We start from the raw sequence: 21,016 nt of genomic DNA, 5'->3' as shown, positions 1-21,016 counted from the left end.
AGAAGAACGCACGTTGTACAGCTGCATTTTGTAATCTTCAGAAACAGACAAAAGTAGCCAGTCAAGTAGATACGGGGACAGTGCCCTTCTGGGAGAACAGGTGTGCAGAGAGGGAAGCTTCTGGAATGCTGGCACAGCGCTATTTCCTGACCACGTCAGGGGCTGGGGCGTGTGCTCGCTTTGTGGTGACTCAGCGAGTTGCATGCTTTTTAAGGTTGGTATACTTTTGTGTACTATGTTAAGTCAACCAAAATTAAAGAATGAAAACCAAAAAAGTATAACAGAAATGAAGTATTATTCTTGTTCTTAAGCAAAACTCAAGTGCTGACCACAAGCTTCACAGCTGCACGGGAGCATAGCTTACGCTGCCTTGTGGCGTAAGTGTTAGTCAAATGACACCTGGAGGACTATTTCAGGTGCAAAACTGCATCTGATGACCTAAAAGCTGCTAAATAAAAAGCATTTCTGAAACCTCAGAAAATGAGTGGGCAGCTGAGGAAATAACATATGCATTAATCTAAGATTATAATACAGAAATGTTGGTAGAAGTCAACTGAGGAAACCCTACCCATGGGCTCAGCCTCTGCTCCGTGACCACACACTGAACACGGTCAGTGGACCACACAGACTGCAGGCAGAGCAGGCTCGGCGAGGCTGGCAGGAAGCCCACACTCCCAGCCCCGACCTTGACCAGTGACTGCAGGGGGAGGCCTGGCAGCACCCGCGGTTTCTGGGCACAGTGGGTCTGGGGAGGGGGCAGAGGTGAGGGGAATCCCACGCTCTAAACTCCTAACGGTCTCCTGCGGTCTCATGGGCCATCCAGGCCACCTTCACAGGTGTTTCTCAGCTCCCCACCCCACTGGTGAGCCGGGCAGACGAGGGGACTGGGCAGGAGAAGGGCCCTGCCCAGGTGGGACGGGGCGGGGATGGGCACCTCCACCCACAGGTAAGCCCCTGTGACAGAGGACATGCCCCTTCTCGGACCTCCACCCCGGCCCCCGACGAGTTCCTGCAGCCGGAGCCGCCCAGACCACGGCCCCCAGGGCTTCTCACGTGCGCCCGTCGGCACTCGCCCTCCAGCAGTGTGTCGAAGCGACCATGTGGTTTTCCTACTGGCTGGCGGCCCCAGAGGCTTGGGCTGCGGCCTGATGTGTCTGTCCGGGGACTTCCTCTGCGCTCAGCTCTTTGCCGCCGCAGGGCCGGGGCCGAGGCTGGCTGAGGCGGCGCTTTTCTCCCCCAGCTCCTCTAGAAACGGAAGCAGGGCCGAGGGCCCGGGGATGGAGGAGCGGCCGCTGCACCCCGAGCAGCGTCTCCCCGCGGGCACGAGCCACCCTGCACGTGGGCACCGTGTGTTACTGCACGTCGCCGTCCTCTGCATCGCCCCCCTCAGAACTCGGACAGCAAATCCCAAACCTGGGTCACGCAGCACAGCTCTGCCGGAGAACACTGCGCGGCAGCTGGAGACACTTCTCCCGGACACCGCGTCTCCAGCCTCTGCTGGGCCCTCAGTACCGGGCCCGCCCGTGTCCCTGTCCTCTACCTGATGGCCTCCGAGCCCCCTCTCTCCACGTTCCCCAGCTTGCCCCTGACCGACCGCATGGCCGCCTGAGCCTCACGTCGCCTGCACCCGCCCACAGCGCCTCCTGCTTCTTGAAGGTCAGGCCCCTCAGCCAGCTCGGGGGCCACCACGCCTCTTCGCTGAAGACACCTGCTGCTTCCGCTGGGACTTTATTCCAGTGGCTCTGCCTCTCTGGAATCCTCGGCGCCTCCCTTGCTCCTGGCCCGGCCTTGAAACCCAGCCGTGCCGTCTCCGCCCCGGGCCTCAGAACATGCACTCACCTCATCCACCTCCGAGCCCTCCCTGTTGCCCTGCATCTAGCTTCACCTGCGTCTCCTGAAAGTTCTGTTGCTCAGAGCTTGCCAAAGTCCTCCAGTCAGGCAGTTCCGTAACCGTTTTCCAGTCCAAATCGTACTGCTCTGCCGCACTGGACATCCGTGACCGTTTCGGGTCTCGAGACTTCTCTCCATTTCAGATTTGACTGCTGCCTCTGCCTGACGGTGGGCCCTGCTCTGCTGGCCCTGCCCCAGCTCTTCGAGGTGCAGAGAGCTCGCCCCGGGCCCGGCCTTCCTCACACGGTCTCCATGGGTACAGCGCCCACCCCCTCGACTCTACCTGACCCTCTGGTCTCTATCTTGACCGGGAGATGCAGAATCGTACCTCACTGCATCTAGGTTCTCTACCTGCAAGGATAAAAGCACCTCAAAAGGTCAACATTTGGTACGTTTTAGGTAGTCGATATCATTCTTATAGGACATCGGCTTAGATGTGCAAAGTTTTTTATCTTCCTAAAATAAATTTCTTAACATTTATTCTAAGGGAATATAATCCGGTCACATTCTAGCTAACTCAGGAAGATTAGTAATTAGGATTCCGGATGTAAGTGAAATTGTATTCGGGCCTTTGCCAGTCCGTCTCCCCTCCCCGACATCTAACCTGTGGGACGGGATGATGGGCACTTAGTGGCCTCTGAGAGTAGGGAGACCCTCTCAGCCTCCCCTGCCCGCGCCCCGTGTGATGTCAGCTCTGGGAGCGTAGGTCCCTCACCACGCAGGTCACTTTCCCGGTCGTCACTGCATGCTTCGCAGGCCCAGGCCCCTTCTCTGCAGTCTGCACCCTCCTCCTGGGGGCCCCGTCCTGCATGAGCCTGGAGCCCGGGACAGTCAGGGCCCCGGCGGGGCCGAGCACAGGCCTCCGAGCCCACCCCGAGTCCGGGGAGCTGCCGAGCGAGGCAAGAAGCCCACACCACGTCCATCCTCCTTGCTTCTTGATTCCTCCGCTTTTCCAGAGCAGCCTGGGGCGGGGTGCCGACAGCGGGGGTCTGCGTCGGCTCTGTCACTGTTCATGCTTTCGACTCTACCCTGTGCCCTTGGCCTCTTCAGCCTCCACAGCACCCAGCTCTTGCAAATCAAAGTCTCGGTTTTCAGGACTGTCGAATCTGTTTAGATCTACAGGCACATCTCATGTTTATTGCCCTTCACAGATACTGTGAGCTTTACAAGTTGAAGGTTGGTGGCAACCTTGTGCCCAGCAAGGCCATCGGTGCCATTTTTCCAACACCATTTGCTCTCTTCATGTCTCTGTCACATTTTGGAAATTCCTGCAATATTTCAAACCTTTTCACTATCATTAACGTTTGTTAGGGTGATCTGTGACACCTGATCTCTGACGTTACTACCGTGACTCGCTGAAGGCTCAGATGACGGTCGGCATTTCTTAGCAAGAAAGCATTTTCAATTAAGGCATGTACATTGTTGTTTTAGACCTAATGTTACTGCACACTTACTAGACTGCAGTGTAGTCTAACATAACTTTTACGTGCACCGGGAAACCCCAAAATTTGCGTGACTGGCTTTACTGCAGTGGTCTGGAACCAAGCCCACAGTATCTCTTGAGGTACGCCTGGAGTTAGAAACTCAAAAGCTGAGCACCAGACTACTATATTTTTCCTTTACATTAATATTTTAAAATTCCCAGTTCTCTTGTGCCGCTAACTACATTTCTGAGCATGTCTGATGTGTCCGGCGACACGTCCTTGATCACAGGCTGCAGTGACTTCGACGTTCAACGGTCTGAAGTGGGTCTCGCAGGCCCAGCGGGTTTTCCGCCTCATCTTTTACAGCAGCCCTCCACAGAGCTCTCAGAGCAACCGGGCCGTGCACCTCCGCCGGGGCTCGTGGCCCTGGCCCCAGGATGCGGCTCGAGCATCAGAGGCATGGGATACCCTCCAAGGTCAACCCTCGACCGTTTCTTCAAGCCCAGCTCCTGCCACTCCCTCTGAAGTGCACACGCCAGCAGAGCTAAGCTGCTCTGGTCCAGGCCGCTGACTGGGGCCACCGTGTATCCTTCCTCGCAGGCCTGGCTCCCTTCGGGCCAGGCCTCCCTAACAAGCCAGGTTGTGAGGGCCGATTTTCAGTGCTCCCCAAACACCCTACCAACACAAGGACTATCAAGGTCAAGTTAGCTTTTAAATGATCTGTTCACGTGTCTGCCACATCAGCAGACGACAACGCCTTGCGGGAGAGATGCTCACGCACCTGGGTCTTCACCGCGCCACGCGGAGCACCCACGCAGGTACGTGTTTGCTGAGTGGATGAGAGGCACCTCATCAGCACTGCAGGGCATTCAGGAGAGAAGGCACCCACTAAGTGGCCCGCAGAGAGTTTACTCTCCACTTGTCAGTGTGAAACACCACTTATATGGTAAATTGACATCAAAAGAGGATAAACAGAAAGAAGCAACTTTACATTAACTAGTAACAGCAGCAACTAGCTGGACCAGCATACAACAACTAGAACGAACAGAGAAACTCAGGTCAGACAGTGGACAGAAGCGGGCTGGACCAGCAAGGGGAGGACCCTGCCTTCCTGGGGTGACAAAAGGATGGCCAAGCAACTCACATTTTAATCTGAAAAACTAACACTGTAGCATTAACAAAATAACAAGCTGAACACTGTTGTACTTTTTGAACTAATTATAGTCATTTTAGGGGGAAAATAATTCAATGACCCTTTAGTCACTCTTAAATCTTACATACGAAATGTCTTTCCGGACGTTACTCCTACTTTATAGAGATGTGGATCTTGGGCGCCCTGCTTTGTCTTTAATGTACTAACTCAGCGTTAAAACAAAAGAGAATGTGCAATTACAACCTAGCATGTTACACATCCTTACAGTGACTTAAAATGTGTACTGAACGAAACTGTGCAAATGACATGATACTTTAAAATGTCCAGAACCTATTTATTTTTATTTTATTTAATTAGGAACCATAAATTACCTTTAAAATTGTTATGATTCTTAATCCAGAAAGCCAAGATTTAAGAGCATATCTTGAGTAAGGACTGATTACTAATTCGAGACTGTAAGGACACTTCAGTCTGATTTCCTTCTTGAATCTAGAGCACATGCCTCAGTGACCTGAGCTGACTGCTCACAGGGCGAAGGGCACGCACTTACCCTCTGAAACGAGGCTGCCGCAGTGGCACCACATTCACCTCAAGTATGGGGCAAAGGCATCATCTTAGATTGAAATTAAACCACGGAAGGAGTCATTTTTCTTTATATTGTTTGGAATTAGAAACATTAAATTGATCTATTGTGAAAATTCTGTTCTCTATATTGTGTGTGTCAGACCACGTCTGTATCTTAAGGCTATGAAACAATTTTTGTAATTGTAATAAAAAAACAAATTATTGACTTTAAGAAAATTGTTGCTCAAATGACTAAATATTCATCCAAAACGAAACAAATCCTTCTCTGGATCGTATGGTACACAAGTTGCTCATCTACACAGGTTAATGAACTGTATGTAGCGATGTTAAATCTGTCTTTTTTTCTGTCTTATTTTTACGCCTTCACTCTGTGCCCCTGGGGGGGTGTCCATACTGCAGTCACAGGGCTGCACGTAACACAGCATCAGCTGTCAACATCACTGCAGTGAAGAAAAAGCTTTCTCTTTCACATCAGTATTAACAGCGAAGTGAACAGAAAGCTAGCTATGACTTCTAGCTAGAAGACGTTAAGTCTGACTTCTAGGCCTAGCTTCCTAAATCTGTTCGTTCACTCTGAAGTCACTTAATTTGGAACATTTAAAAAAAACTATCCTTAATGCCAGGACAGCAAGTCCCACCTAAAGCAAGTCATTATTTATTAAGGGTTTACCACGTACAAAGTGTAGGGAAAGGGGCAGAAGACAAATGTCTCTATGAGAGATTCCCGCTTTCGATTACAATCTCTTTAAAGACAGTGTTTGTTCCTAATCTCCAAGCAACAGCAGATCCGGCCGGCGGCCCACACCAAGTCAGGCTCACCCGCTGCCTGAGCAGCTGAGCCGGAAGGTCCGGTGTTTGCCACCAGAGCGACAGCCCAGGCAGGGGACGAGCCTTGGCCCGTCCGTCGCATAAATGCGGCGCTGGGTGCGCAGAGCACAGAGGGGCGCAGGCCGCGGGGAGGAGGTAGGAGAGGGGTCTGAGGGACGGTGACCCCTGCGTGCTGTAACGGGAGAAGCTCGGATCGCGATGGGTGCACGCGGGACGGGGGCGCCCTCCTCCGACTGCGGGAAACCAGTCAGCCAGGCTGAGGGAGGGTCCTGACGGAGGCGGCATCCCAGGCAAGGCTCGGAGGGCCAGGGACCCGCCTGCCCGCACGCGGATCCCGCGGAGCGGAGGCCGGCCGCCAGGGAGGGTGCGCACGCGCAGTCGGCGCACAGCGGCCCCGAAGCCCTGCGGCCGGCGCCCCCCCCCAGCGGGGGCGGCCGGAGCCAGGGCGGCGAGCCGGCGGCTCCAGATAAACGGCGCCGTTTTACATTTACCTCATCTCCTGCCGAAGAGACCACTACAAAAAAAGGAACTGGCAACCTGGCACTAATTGCATTTTCAAAGTTCCGGGAACAAACATGTTTGTGTGTCTGTATAAAACACACAAGGACTGTGTGTGTTACAGGACTTCGAGAATTTTCAATCCAAGACGCTGCTTTGGGGAAGATCCCCGGCGTTCTCCTTACTTGCTGCAAGTAATAAATCCTTCCTTCTCACCCCCCCCCCAAAACCAGAATTTAAAATCCTTAGAGTGTTAGGGTGCAACCGTTTAATAAATTCATAAACTTTTCATGTAAATAATTCCCCTTCTTTATCTGTTTTGAAAGCATAAAATTTTGTAAACTAAATCTGCTTCAAAAAATAAGAATAAGAATCAAAAAGCACTGTTACAGTCTGTCTGTAACCCTGTTTCGTTTGCTTGCTCAGAAATCTAGAGGTTTCAAGGGAAGCAGAAGCGGCTCAGGTGGCCCAGGTGGTACCCATCTCCTCTGCTGCACCATCAGCATCTCATTACAGTCACCTATCTGGCCTTTCATTGTCAAAACAAATATTCCCAGCACTCCCTCCTCCTCCAGAAATGAAAAGTCACTCCACAAACCTTTACTACTGAGAGCCTTCAACAGGACGGACACTGGTCTTCCGAGGCCTCATTTTAGCACAAATTCTGATCAACCAAGCAAAACAGCTCCCTCACTCCAGTCTACTGAACGAACCCACCCTCATGAACTACCCTGATTTAAGACAGCTCACACAACACCTAGCACTGCTAGCTCACAGGACGGAGCTGTTAGAAGAAGCACCGAACGGGTTTCGAGCATCCCCGCCAGACCAAATTCCTTCCGCACCTCCCCTGCTTTCAATGCTCTCCACACGGGCGGTGCTGCAAGCCTCGCAGGTACAGAGGCACAGCAGGAGGGGCACACCTGGAGGGCACACTGGGAGGGACACTGCCCCGTCTGCCCCATCCAGAGCTCTTCCAGAGATGTCACCACCACCCCACAATTTAAAAATATTAAACAGCAAATATTTCAACTAATATATTTTACTGAAGCCTTCTAATTAGAAGGCTCTGCTCACTGGTGGAGGGGACTAACCTTCACTAATATGTTTTGGGCTTGTTTTCCTATTGTCTCTTCAAAATACACTGGCACACCATTTTACATTGTAATTAATTTATCCCATAGATAAATTAACATTTATTACATTGTGGTAAGTTATCCCATAGAAGTTTTGTGTTCTGTGTTCAAATAACAGAGCTCAAAAAATTTCATTCTTACTTCAAGGCCTCAAAAAAATATTTGATTCTGATGGTATTAAGCAGTTTAAAAAGAACCCATACTGAGTGAATAGAGTAAGTCAGAGAAAGACAAATATCCTATGATATCGCTTATATGTGGAATCTAAAAAAAAGGTACAAATGAACTTACTTACAAAACAGAAATAGAGTCACAGATGTAGAAAACAAACTTATGGTTACCAGGGAAGAAAGTCGGGGGAGGGATAAATTGGGAGATTGGGATTGACACACATACACACTACTATATATAAAATATAACTAATAAGGACCTACTGTATCGCACAAGGAACTCTACTCAATACTCTGTAATGGCCTATATGGGAAAAGAATCTAAAAGAGTGGATATACGTGTATGTATAACTGGTTCACTTCGCTGTACAACTGAAACTAACACAACATTGTAAATCAACTATACTCCAATAAAAACTTAAAAAAATAAACAAACAAAAAACAAGCCTTTCAGAAATGTTTGATATGGATAACTGTCCCTCAAAAAGAAATCTCATGCAGTTAACAGCTTATTATACTGGGAAAACTCAAACTCACATGATATATTTTAAAGTTTTGCAAAAGGTAACTATTAGCTGACAATGCTAATTACATAGGGAAAAAGAAAGCTATTTAATGTCATGTTGAATGTATCATATACATGTTTTAGTTAATGAGGTTTTTAAAAAGAAAGTTTGGTCCAGTTGCTACTCTAATTGTCAACAAATCAAATTAAAAAAAAAAATTAGCATCCAGAATATATTTTCAGACATATGAAAAGACAACTAAGTTGAAACCAGATGTGTTAAGATTTGTTTCTGAGGAATATACTTCTTTTTAAATTACTGCTTAGAAAAAGGTAACTATGGAGGGGAAAAACCAAGAACTACTCCTAAGAAAAGTAACGTGATCATTCAACACGTGTGTCATCACCGTGCCGGAGGCTGAGACACCAACTGGTGCCACGACGACGAAAGGGTGCTGGTCCCGGGCCTGCCTTCGGAGAGGGCACCAGGCCAGTGTCACCATGGCCGCAGGCGGCGGGCCGCGGGCTGGGGGCTCCTGGCCCAAGGAGCCAGCAGGCAGGTGGGGAAGGGGTGGCCTTGAACTCAGCCTCCCACGCCCCCACTGGTGTCCTCACCGGCGGCAGCCCCAAGGACAAGCACCCCGCACGGCCTGCCTGGTGCAGTGACGTTGGTTTTCCCCTGACCAGCTTCCCTCTCAAGGAGGAACCACAGTGGGGGCCGAAGAGTCCTGCCCGTCCCAGGCCTTCCCAGGGCACAGCAAGAAAACCGAGCGACCTTCCCTTCCAGCTGACCTCTGGTTTGGCGTTTTCCCCAAGTCTGCTTCTGAACCCCGGCCATGCACACGACCTGTTGCTCTTCACGGTGACCATGAAGGGACCCACTCTACATAATAACCTAGGACATCGACACCACGCGTACCCACCAGGGCCTGGTGGCTCGCAGCCCGCCTGGGAAGGCGACAGTTACTGAGAGAATCTGAAAACAACAGGAAAATCTCATGATCCTCCTCTTCTGTCTTCGTTCACAGCATAATCATCCATCCACTCTAGTTCATACAGAAGTTCTGAAAGCTTCTCATTTTCAATCTCACTAGATACTTCAGACCATATTCTCACCCATTCAGAAAGGCTTTCATCAAAAATGCTTCCTGGGAGTAATAAATACTTAGTTTTGTGAACATATATAAATTAAGGTGGAAACGTCATGAAAAATAAGTCATCACAAGTTCCACTAATTTCTAACAGTTATTATGGCCTCAGGATAAGGAATCAAAGATTTCAAAAAACAAAGGCAAAATACTTATTTGCTTCTTGAATAAGTTATACTTCTCTGTTAAGAATTTGATTATAGGGAATTTAGCTGTACTGCTCAGAAATGATGAAATACAATCAATTAGTTCTTATTGTATATACAAGTGATGAGTAAGCCCTTCTCATTCAGAAATTTATGTAAAACTAAGTCTTTTTAGTGATACAAAGTATTTACTTTAAATAACAAATATGCTGTGTTTCCTATTTAGAACACCTGCTTTACAATCAAATTCATATTTAAAAGGAATGAGGGACTGAATCCAAGTTTTCCGGTTGAGATATTTGCTATGTACTCTGATAGAGCATCATGTCCCAGAGGTTATCATTAGGACTGCTTCTCCATTCAGCATCTTGCCTCTTTATTGCTTTCCTGAAGTTATAAGTTTATTTATATTCACACTGCTGATGAAGAAACACAACTTTTAACTGAGCAGCTGAACAAAGTGTACAAAGTGTACGGCTGAACAAGTGCAGTGAGGCGGCGTGTGTGCTGTCACAACCCCGAGAGCCACACTGGGCCTTGTCTACACGCCACTGAATGACTTTATTGGGGGCCTGTTTCCCTAGTTAATCTCTTCCTGGTGAGGCTTTGAAACACTATGATTTGTTAATATTAATAACAGTTATCAAAAAAGCATTCCGAAGTCTGTCTATCTATGTAGATTGACTGTAAGACCACATTCCACAACAGATAGCTCTCTTGTGAACCACATGATCCCATTTTTAAGCAAGTATTTAAATCCAAAAATACTTTATTACTCAAGAAGGCAACTATTAAAAAAATTAAGGGGTGCTATGATGGTATGCAACCACAAGAAGAGAGAATAATACATCTTTCTACTGTAAAATTTTAATATAAATCAACACGACTTTTAAAATATTAATAAACTGCCCTTTTTAAAATAAAAGAGCTATTCTCTAAACAGCCTTGATATTTCAACTTGCAAAGTACACCATAGCTGATTCTATTTTGCTCTATTATCTGAAAATGCCTTTACAACCATTCAGGTAACAAGAAGCGGCTCTAATTCACATAATGGCACGTATCACCTGTCTGTCTGTCAATGAGACATTTGAAAGCTTTTTTATTAGAAACACAAATCAATATGCCCAAGGGATTACAGTAACTGCTGGAAGCACTTTGTATTATCATTTCATCCTTGCTTTTCTTGCTCTGAGCAACTTATTATTATGAATGGCGTGAAAATGGCAACCTGTCACAATTGATTTTTCTTAACCTCCTGTAAGAATTTTTTCCCTCTTAAATGTAATCAAGTATCATCTTATTAAATATATCCGAAGCTAGGTTTTATAAAACAACACATTACTCAAGTTGTAGTCCTTATAAGTTAAACTTTCACCAAATACTACTGTAAAAGTAATGGCTGCGTAATAAAAACTTTTGATCTGTTCAAAGTTTTAAAATACAATTTTCAAACTTTGAGTAGACCCCAATCCCTGCTTTACATCTGCCTCAGTGAACACTATGAGGGGCACATTCTAACCCTGAGAAGGAGCTTTAAGAATTTCTCAACACTTTAGAACTTTCCTCCACCTAACAACATTTTAGGATTTATTCCTAATCTCCATGTCTGGATAAAACATGCTACATTTTTTTTTTTTTCATGCTACATTTTAAAAAGTATTCTAATAAGCTCCTGTAATAAGGGTAAAATTGTATATGCTGATTACATAAAATTAGCAAGTTGGATTTCCAGAACAAACTTCAAGGCCATTCTAAAAGGATGAATTCAAGTGGGACATCTGTCACAGTCACAGAATTCAGTTACAATGTGATTAATTTTGCAGGATTCTCTGTGTATCTCCCACTGCGGTGTCCACCGAGGGTCCGGTAGCTTTCAGTCTCTAGTGTGTGTCAGAGCCCCCAGAGGTTCGGATTCGGGAAGTCTGAGGGGAGGGACTCTAGGGGGTCGAATCAGTGCCCTGGATGTGAAGCTGATGTCGCCAACCCAGGGCCGCTCAGCTGGGCTGTACAGGTCAGGAGCCACAGAGTAAGACAGGAGGCTGAGGCACAGCTACAGAAAGTGCCGGACCTGCTATTTTTTAAGAATGCACACTTGAGATAAAGTGGCATGACATCTGTAACCACAGAAAAAGATGAAACTAGTAGGGAACTTGTGTTAAACCTGGTTCAGGGTATGTGAGTGATCATCCTTTTCTCCTTACTTTTCAGTCTGAAGTTGTCTTTGAAAAAGCAGCTAGAGAAGAGCAAGATGGACAAAATGATGACAAAAAGGAGAGTGGCCCAAAAAAGGCTTCAGACACTAGCCGAGTAGGTAAGTTTTAAGATACATTTTATGAAACCACCAGTGCAAACTGGTCAACTTATCTAACGTCCATCTGCTCCACCCCAGGACGACATTTCACAAGGTGCCCAGGCTGGTCCACAAGAAGCCCTAGCCTCCACGGGAAGTGACGCTCACGTTCCTAGGGCAGCAGAGGCGGCCGTGGCAATGCCAGAGGGAGACGGCTCTTCGGAACAGCCGCCACCGAAGATGCGAACTTGCGCGCGGGACGGGGGAAGGGGGCCCTGCGCGCGGGCGTGGGCACTCAGAGCGCTGTGAAGTCCAGGGGCATCACCTGCAGGGCCCCTGTGTCTCCGCACGCTGCCCGGGGCATCTGTGGCCAGTTCCTCTGACCCTCCCACCCCACAACCTGAAACGTTAGACCAGCCGTTTCCTCACCTCTGCCTGGGGGCTCCTGAACGGCAGCCTGAGAAAGCCACACACTCGTTACTGGCTCCACGATACATTTAAGATTCAGCTGGGTCCCTAACACTGCCCAATAATTTATGAGCCTGAATTGTTAGGCTATAATCTTTCTCAATGCTTCTAGGAACTGTCTCAAATTCTTACCATGTTCTGCATCAATTTCACTACATCAATCATTGTTATTATCACTAACTTTTTTTTCCCTTAAATTAGCACAGCTTTAACTGTAGCGTTTTTCATCCTAGGAACTTACAGCAATTTACAAATTTGCATGATGCTCCTGTATACACGATAATGAAATATGGAGTAAGAGCGGGGGTGGGGGGGGAGGAAGGGAGATACTGGCTGATTAACAGATGACTGTAAATCTTTTCTTTCTTTATTCTTATTTTTATTTATGTTTTGAAGTATAGTTGATTTACAATTTCGTGTTAGTTTTTAGGCGTACAGCACAGTGATTCAGTTATACACATGTATCTATTCTTTTTCAGGTTCTTTTCCCTTATAGGTTATTACAACATATTGAGTATAGCCCCCTGTGCGATACAGTAGGTCCTTGTTGGTTCTCTATTTTATACACAGTATTGTATGTACGTCAATCACAGACTCCTTTATCCCTCCCCTCCCCTCGTTCCCCTTGGTAACCGTTAAGTTTTCTATGCCTGTGAGTGTAAATATTTTCTGCAAAATCAAAGAAGCCACGTCATATTTTCTATGGTAGCTGTTCTCCATATAACAGTATATAATTTTCCTTTTAAGTAGTTTTGTATTTATATATTTAAGTTACTATTAGATGCCTATGAAACTTATTCTTCCAAAGAATATTTTTCCTCTTTATAAACTAAGACCCTCTCTTCTTTTACTGGAAGCATCAATAGTTCTGTGATATTGATTTTCTCACCAGAAACAAAATCAATAAAATCCTTTCCCCAGGGTAGCATCAGTCAGTTCTTACCGCCATGGCTTCTCTGGTGCTGTGGGCCCTGCCTAAAAGCGTGCCCGGCCTTCCCTGCTCAGCCCTGGCCCGAGAGTCCTCCTTCAGAGTCTTCTACCTGCGCCTGCATCTGCCCTCCACCCGAGCTTTTCACTTCACCACGACTTCTATGTGCTTAGTCCGCGGACCCTTCAGTTCTTCACCGCCGGGGCCTCCGCCACACGGCCCGCTGCGGACAGCCGGCCACTCCACGAGTGCTGTCCTCTCAGCCTTCCTTCCTGGCTACCCTTCCCTGCTTCACCCTAGCTGCTGGCACTTCTAGGGCTCTCCGAGGTTCCTCCTTGTTTTTTAACTCTCTGTGAAAGGCTGGAAACTCTCGCCCATAAGCACACTGCGGGTGGTCAGCAGTGCTTGTCATTAAACATCCCCAATTCTCCCTCCTCCACGGTTGGGGTACGACTGTACGTCCCTAATTCCTCCAACTTCGGTGAAGCCATTCAAGTGCTCTGGCCAAGGAAACACACCCACACCGCCGACCGGCCGAGCGGGGAGGCGTGTGTAACCTGCCACGCCAGTTTCTTCTCATCCCCTCGGTCACCGAGGCGCGTTTCCAGGAGGGGCCCCCGAGGCGCGGTGCCGAGCGGAGCGCCTGCCCACATCGCAGACGTGCACACGAGGAGAGAAGGGACCTCTGGCGTGCGCGCCCCTGTGCTTCCAGGGCCGTTTCACCTGACACTCTATCCCCACAGGCATTCCACAAACAGGGCAGCGCTCGGAGTGGAGGGTTAGGAACAGTGTGGCCTCCCCAAAGAAATCCAGTGAAACTCAGGCAAATGATTCAAAGCATTTTAAGTGTTTGCTTTTTGTTTCCACTAGGCTTCTGTGAAATCCAGAAGTTTGCTGGTTTAGTAAGCTACAGAAGAACACTGAGATGTAGTCTGCAGATAATAACGTCTTACAAACAGTGAACATAATTTCTGTCTTCCCTCTCTGTTTAGGATTCAAACATCACGCCTTCTTTTCTTTCAGCATCTATCAATACTTGCCCTAGATAAATTACATCTGCTGCTTTTTGCCCACTGTAGCATGCCTGCAACCTTTTCCTGAATTTTATTCTTATAAATCCGGCATTTAACACTTAGAAAGATTTAATGACATAGGCGCACTGAGAGATTTTATTTCTCTCCTAAGATGATTCCTTGATGTACAAAAACGTTTTCAAGCTGGAGCTCTGCCACCCGCAGCGCCATTAGGCAGCGGCAGCCCCTGCAGGTGAGGCTGTCCCCTGAACTGCGGTTGCCCTGCTCTAAACCCAGCTGGCTCATCTCCTCTGGGGGCCGCCAGGCAGACTCACGACACGATGGACATAAAGTGCTCAGATCAGTGTCAGCGCCTGCCTGTGTGACAGCTTCCCTAGGGCTTTCACCCAGAAGGGGAGCGGCAAACGCTGATCGAGCCCCAGAAAGGTGCGGCCCCAGAAGGAGCACGTTTGCTCCCCACGCAAGGCTGTCAAGCGGCAGAGCGAGGATCCGAGCCCAATCCTGCAAAACGCCAACGGAGCTCTTCCTGTGGTAAAAGGGATCTTGCTCACGCCAAGGAAACAAATCGGGAAGGCGGAGGGGAGGCTGAGAGGACGAGAAGGAAGAGGAGTGGCGGAGAGGAGAGGGGGGAGGGCAGAGGAGAGGGGGGAGGGCAGAGGAGAGGGGGGAGGGCAGAGCTGAGGGGGAAGGCCAGAGGAGAGGGGGCAGGGCAGAGCTGAGGGCCCGAAAGGCGGGCAGCTCGGAACCCAGCTCCGGGCCTGAGAGCTACTCAGGGAGCGCGTCTTGACTGACAACGAGGGTTGGGTTGAAAAACTACGGCACTCATTCATATTTCACATTTCACTTTGTAGAAAGGTAACAGTGATAGGTAGCATTTACTGAGTAGTAAGTCACAGAATTAAGCCGCTTGCCCAGAGTCAAAGAGCTGGTCGATGCAACACCCTGACTCTAACCCAGGCTGGGCAACCTCCAGGGCCAGAGTTCTTCCCTGCGGTCAGAAACCTGGGAAAGGTCACCTAAATAACTCTGCATCAACACCCGAGGGAACAAGCACGAGAGCCAAAACCGAAGGTGCCCCGAGGAAAGAAGCGGCTGTGTGTAGACAGATGGTGAGAAAGTGACAGGAAGTAAGCGGCACTGAAGGGTAAGGGGGAACAAGAAAAGAAGCTGGATTACAAAGTTTTCAGATTTTAAACTTAATATTTAAAATTAAATTTACCCTCAAATACCATCATAAATGTAAAAGTAAAATGATTAAGGAAAAAACCCCCAGAAATCATATATGTGTTACTAGACATCCAAGTTTTGCTTACTAAAGAAAACACCATACTTGCCAGAAAACACATATAACTATGTGTGTGATTCTAACTCTTGTCATTAGTTTAGTAATTTATTTTTAAATAATTTGACTCTATTGTAGAATTACTGACTTGGGTATATTTGATTTACTCAAATTAAAGCCAAGTTTTATATATATATATATAAATCGACAGAGATTTTTTCCCCCATTATCAAAATCAGAATTTATACTAAAATAATAGTAGCACAACATTTTTCTTTGACTTCTGTAAACATGTCACCCACAGACATCTGGAGCCCTAACAGATACAGGAATATAAAGTGTCATCAACTGCAGCCCTGGGAGGCGGGTGGGGACGCCCCCCAGACAGGAGACACAGTCAGCTGCACTGCAGGCAGGTCCAGGCATTCACAGCATCAGGGATGCTTTCCTGGTTTTTGAAGGGTTAACTATTTTTTAAAATAGTATTTAGCTGAAAAAATGAAACACATCTTGTCCTAAAAGATATCTTTTCAAAGAATTATTTCATTTCTATTGCTCTGCTATAAAATTTCCTGCAGAAGACCACCTTTCCTATGAATTACTCACAAAGCAAGGTGTGACTCTATGAGAGGATTTTTTTGTTCTGCTTAGATACACACAAATTATATTTCAAAGAAAAGTGAGTAAAATGCACAGTTAGAAAGAGCTTCTCATTCAGTAGATATTAACACATATTATGACTTGATACAAAATGTGTTATTCAAATCATAACTACTGAGAATTCAAACTAACTTTTTGTTATGATTTAACTTACACACATGATGGCTGCATAAATAACAATTTTAGGACTATAATAGGAATATAATTAATTTAGGAATATGATCAAGCAGTCTAAAAACTAAAATCTGGTTTCCAATATGCTTCTTCTGAAATGGAAATAACTTAAATAAAACTGGTTTAACAATAAAACACTATCAAATTACATACCATAAAAACATTAACATAGATTCCTTTATTTTAAAAAAGAACCATCAACATAAAAATAGAGTGCAAATTATAAAATAAATAGATTGAGGAGAAATTAAAAGACCCACAATTAACTGTTAAATTATGGGCAAATTATATATACAACAATGAAAATTTAAGAGACATACAAAACTCTGACTAACCAAGAAAAAATAGTTTTGAAAATTCTTCTACACAAGCATGCTGTTATACAAACACAGAGAATTCATATCCCTGAATCACCAACATTTTGAAACTCAGTTTCACAAACGAGCTACTCAGAACTACACATGCTCTCTCACTGAAAGGAGGAGGTGAGTTCAGTCAAGCAGTTGGTCCTCAAGCTAGCCTACCTTATTTTTTGGATTGGATGTGTTCATTACACTTCGAGTCTCTTTTCCAGTATAAATGACAACACCTATTACAGTACCTGCAAAACACAAAAGTGGTCCTTACAGAGAAACTTGAAGGATATGCACAGAAGTAACACTTCCTAATTAATCGTTTTGATGGAAAATATTATGACACCATTTGATTTTATATAGATTTATCCAACAGCATATTTAATTTCAGTAGTTCAAGAAAATCTAATCTCAACTTTAAAAATAAACTTTGAAAAACTCAAATGATTTCTTAAGTGATACTAATTTACCTACACAAAACATTAGAAAATGTACTAATATTCTTTTCACTGGCAACAGAAAGCGTGACACTGTTCATTCATTAATGCCTATTAAAATGGTAACTCTAACACTGAAGCCACATTAAGAGAGCTTACATTCTAACTGATCAATTCATGTGATCCCAAACAAGACGGTACCGGGGTGGGGGGGGTGCAGTTTCTCTGAACAAGAGTCTGAGAGCATCCTTCCACTGTAAAGATGCAGGACAACCAGGTACAAGAGCCTCTGCTCACATTTCAGGACACAGACAATGAAAACGGTAAGAGAAGTATTATAAAGACAATATTTGATTTTGAATTTATATGTTATATCTCTTTTATTCCTGTCTCCTGAAAGTTTGGTTTTCTAATTGTACATGTCAAGAAGAAATGATAATTTTGCGGTCTATCAAACTTAAGATAAAAGAACAGTAAAATACCCCTAGAACGACCTATACATTACAAAGGCTCAGATCAGAGGCATTCATCTCTGGAATGTCAAATTAAAAACCATGGAAGTCCGCCTCTAGAACTGCTGCTGTGCATAATTTGTATTTCTAATTTTCACAAAATTTGAAGGTGAGAAACACAATTAAGGTGAGAAAGATGATATATCCATAATACTCACTGAAATCAACAACCACTGCAGAATTAACCCTAATAATTATGCAAAAACTCTTTGATGTCATATTAATGTAATGTGTGGAATTTAGCAAGTCCTAAGGCAGGACCCGTGGAGTAAGTGTGACCGTGGTGATCTCGGGTCTACATAACAACGACAGCTGTGCACCAACCATCTCACCACACCGCCAAAAGCCTCCTCCACGGAACGCCCAGGAAGACAGAAGATGCCAGGGTACACACTGCTCAGCAGTGACACCTGCAGAGGTTACGTGTTTGCTCTTTTTTAGAATAAGCATTTCTTTTTTTCCCCTTTTTAATTGTGTGCCCTGGGAAGCTGTGAGGCTTGCATTTACTATGCTCTTCAAAGCAGAGTGGCCCCATGTGACTATGGACCCCCACTCCACCAACAGGGGACACAGAGAGTGACTGGTGACACCTGCACCGAGCTGGGCTCCAAATGGTGCATCAGGCGCATCAAGGAGCAAGACCGCAGGAAGTGAGGAACCGAGATTCCTCGCCCACTTCCCAGCCCACAACAACTGCCCCATGAGACTGAAGCTTGAGAAGCAGCAACATGCACCTGTGTTGAATCACGAGCTGCACGCTGGTGTGTGTTCCTGCTCCCCCACTGGTCCTGCCTCTCAGCCTCCATGCTGCTTTTGTGTCCCTGCACCAGAGCTCTCTGGGTCCGGCCCCTTGAGTGATGCCCGAGTGGGACGGGTTCTCCTGCTGGCCGATCCCAGATACTAAGTTTTCTCTAAAGCAGAAGCCTTGCAAACTATGTGTGGTACAGGTTTTATTTTTAAATTTCTAATTGGTCATCACAAGGCCTACTTTTGTAAAATACCACATCAATAAATTATCAAGAGAAACAAATAACAAAAAAAATTTGACAAAACTTATGTCCCAATTTTCTTAACATTAAATTCCTTCATCAAATTCTTATAAATTTTCCAACTGTTTACTCTCATTTTCTGTATTTTTCACCATCAGTATCAGCCCTGGACCCCTGTCTCTGCGCACAGAACCTGCAGTCCTGCTCTGGGGCTCAGCCTGGACCCCCACCTGGGCACATACGTCCAGCAGACTCTAGAGGACTCATGCTTCCTTCCAGGCTCTCGGCAACTTAAGATCGGAAAGCTCCCATATCCACCTATCACTGAAACATGGCAAGTTTCCTGGTTCTCTGAACCAACAAGGGGAAGAAGCATGGCACCCTGGGAAGTTGTGTTTGTCCCTCTCTGGTGCCCTCAGTCCTTGTGTCTGTCTGACTGTCTGTGTCAACTTGAGTCCTTGATCCCATGCGTTCAGTTTCTACAGCCAGGGAGGAAGGACTGAGCTCACTTCACCAGGAGGCAACTTGAATTCAATCAACACATAACTTTTTTTTTTTTAATCTGTATTGGGGTAGAGTTGATTTACGATGTTGTGTTAGTTTCAGGTGTACAGCAAAGTGAACCAGTTATACATCTACATATACCCACTCTTTTTTAGATTCTTTTCCCATATAAGTCATTACAGAGTACTGAGTAGAGTTCTCTGTGCTATCCTTATTAGTTATCTATTTTAAATATAGTAGTGACACAAAACTTTTAAAGAATAAAATTTTACAACATTCTGGTCTTTCCTTCTCAACTTGTAATCAAGTGTAAAGAAGATAACAGCCCTTGTATTACTTCTGGAAATCCAAAGTATTTCAAACATACCTCAGTATACGGAAGTCTGGTTATATAGAGAGTCTAGTAATTGCTCACATAAATAGGCTTTTAAATAGAGTTAAGCATGTGTTAAAAGGTTTGAAATACATGAAAAAAGCTTGCATTTTAAAAATGACTGAACAAAATTTAAAATTAAAGGCATTTTATTTAAACTTGTGGAACGGATGGTTTTAAACAACCTAAATGCTATCTCAGAAGATACAATACTCTGGCCACTGAATTCTATCTCTGGAAGAATAAGAAAGGGTTACCTATGCGGCAAACGTGTTATGATGCCTACATTTGTGTCTGTGTTGCTGAAGTTCACAACTAGGAGCTACCACTTGCCAAGGTTATCCTGAGAATGAAGGTGAGGAGAGAAACACTGTGCACAGTGAATTATCTAGGATACCTCAAGCCTCCAGCTTGGGTTGCTTCTGGCTCTTTGAGAAGAGAGGCCAAAAATCAATAGTACTGGGGATCAGTAACAACATTCTAACATACAGGAAACAAAAGATGAAATAAATTTAAAAAGAAAAAGAGAATCTTCAAATATCTTTATGAGTGAACTCAATCTTGATCCTTTATTAAAAAGAATAAACACCAACATGATGAAAAAAAAATAGGATACAACACCTAGATACAACTAGATACAGAAAATGCAAAATCTGTGACCAGGTAAGTAAATGTGGTATGTTGTAAGTATTTTCCTATAAACTATTACATGCTAAGTGCTGAAGGGCAAAGGCCATGGAGGACGGCACCCCTGGAATAAAATCCTGGGGACATGACCCTGCTAACAATGGTGGGCCTTCTGAGCCATACCCCTTACCTGGGCCTCAAGAAGGACGGGCCTGCCCCCTCTGAGATCTCCCACGGTGTGCTACACTTACTTCTGCTCTCTTTTTATTGTGAGAAATTTTAAAAATTCATCATGACAAAAAAACAACATCTACTACCTGAAGAGAATCTCCACCTATTAAAATTATGTTTGTTATCATGCTTTTTAATGATGTAAAACACTAGTGCAAAACTTCGTCTCTGAAGAAGAACTACAATTCTGCAGCCTGTGGAAGGAAAACCACATTCACAGAAAGACACACAAAATGAAAAGGCAGAGGACATTGTACCAGATGAAGGAACAAGATAGAACTCCAGAAAAACAACTAAATGAAGTGGAGATAGGCAACCTTCCAGAAAAAGAATTCAGAATAATGATAGTGAAGATGATCCAGGACCTCAGAAAAAGAATGGAGGCAAAAATCAAGAAGGTGCAAGAAATGGTTAACAAAGACCTAGAAGAATTAAAGAACAAACAAACAGAGATGAACAATACAATAACTGAAATGAAAAATGCACTAAAAGGAATCAATAGCAGAATAACTGAGGCAGAAGACCGGATAAGTGACCTGGAGGACAGAATGGTAGAATTCACTGCCACAGAACAGAATAAAGAAAAAAGAATGAAAAGAAAAGAAGACAGCCTAAGAGACCTCTGGGACAACATTAAACGCAACAACATTTGCATTATAGGGGTCCCA

The 21,016-nt window shown here is 45.4% G+C and overlaps 1 protein-coding gene across 9 annotated transcripts in view; it reads right to left on the bottom strand.

Annotated features, from left to right (window-relative positions):
- The window catches only part of ATP9B (ATPase phospholipid transporting 9B (putative)), a 252,828-nt gene that overhangs the window by 95,352 nt on the left and 136,460 nt on the right, over positions 1–21,016 (bottom strand). For 8 of the 9 annotated variants that reach the window (XM_068562639.1, XM_068562640.1, XM_068562641.1 and 5 more), the window contains one exon: positions 16,847–16,923. The exons of the other annotated variant lie outside the window; for it this stretch is intronic. In XM_068562639.1, the coding sequence (XP_068418740.1) occupies positions 16,847–16,923 (77 nt within the window). The remainder of the gene's footprint in view (positions 1–16,846; positions 16,924–21,016) is intronic. 9 annotated transcript variants of the gene reach the window in all.

Source organism: Eschrichtius robustus, chromosome 14 (assembly GCF_028021215.1).
Source record: "Eschrichtius robustus isolate mEscRob2 chromosome 14, mEscRob2.pri, whole genome shotgun sequence".
NCBI lineage: Eukaryota > Metazoa > Chordata > Mammalia > Artiodactyla > Eschrichtiidae > Eschrichtius > Eschrichtius robustus.
This window is presented reverse-complemented; position numbering and strand designations above follow the sequence as displayed.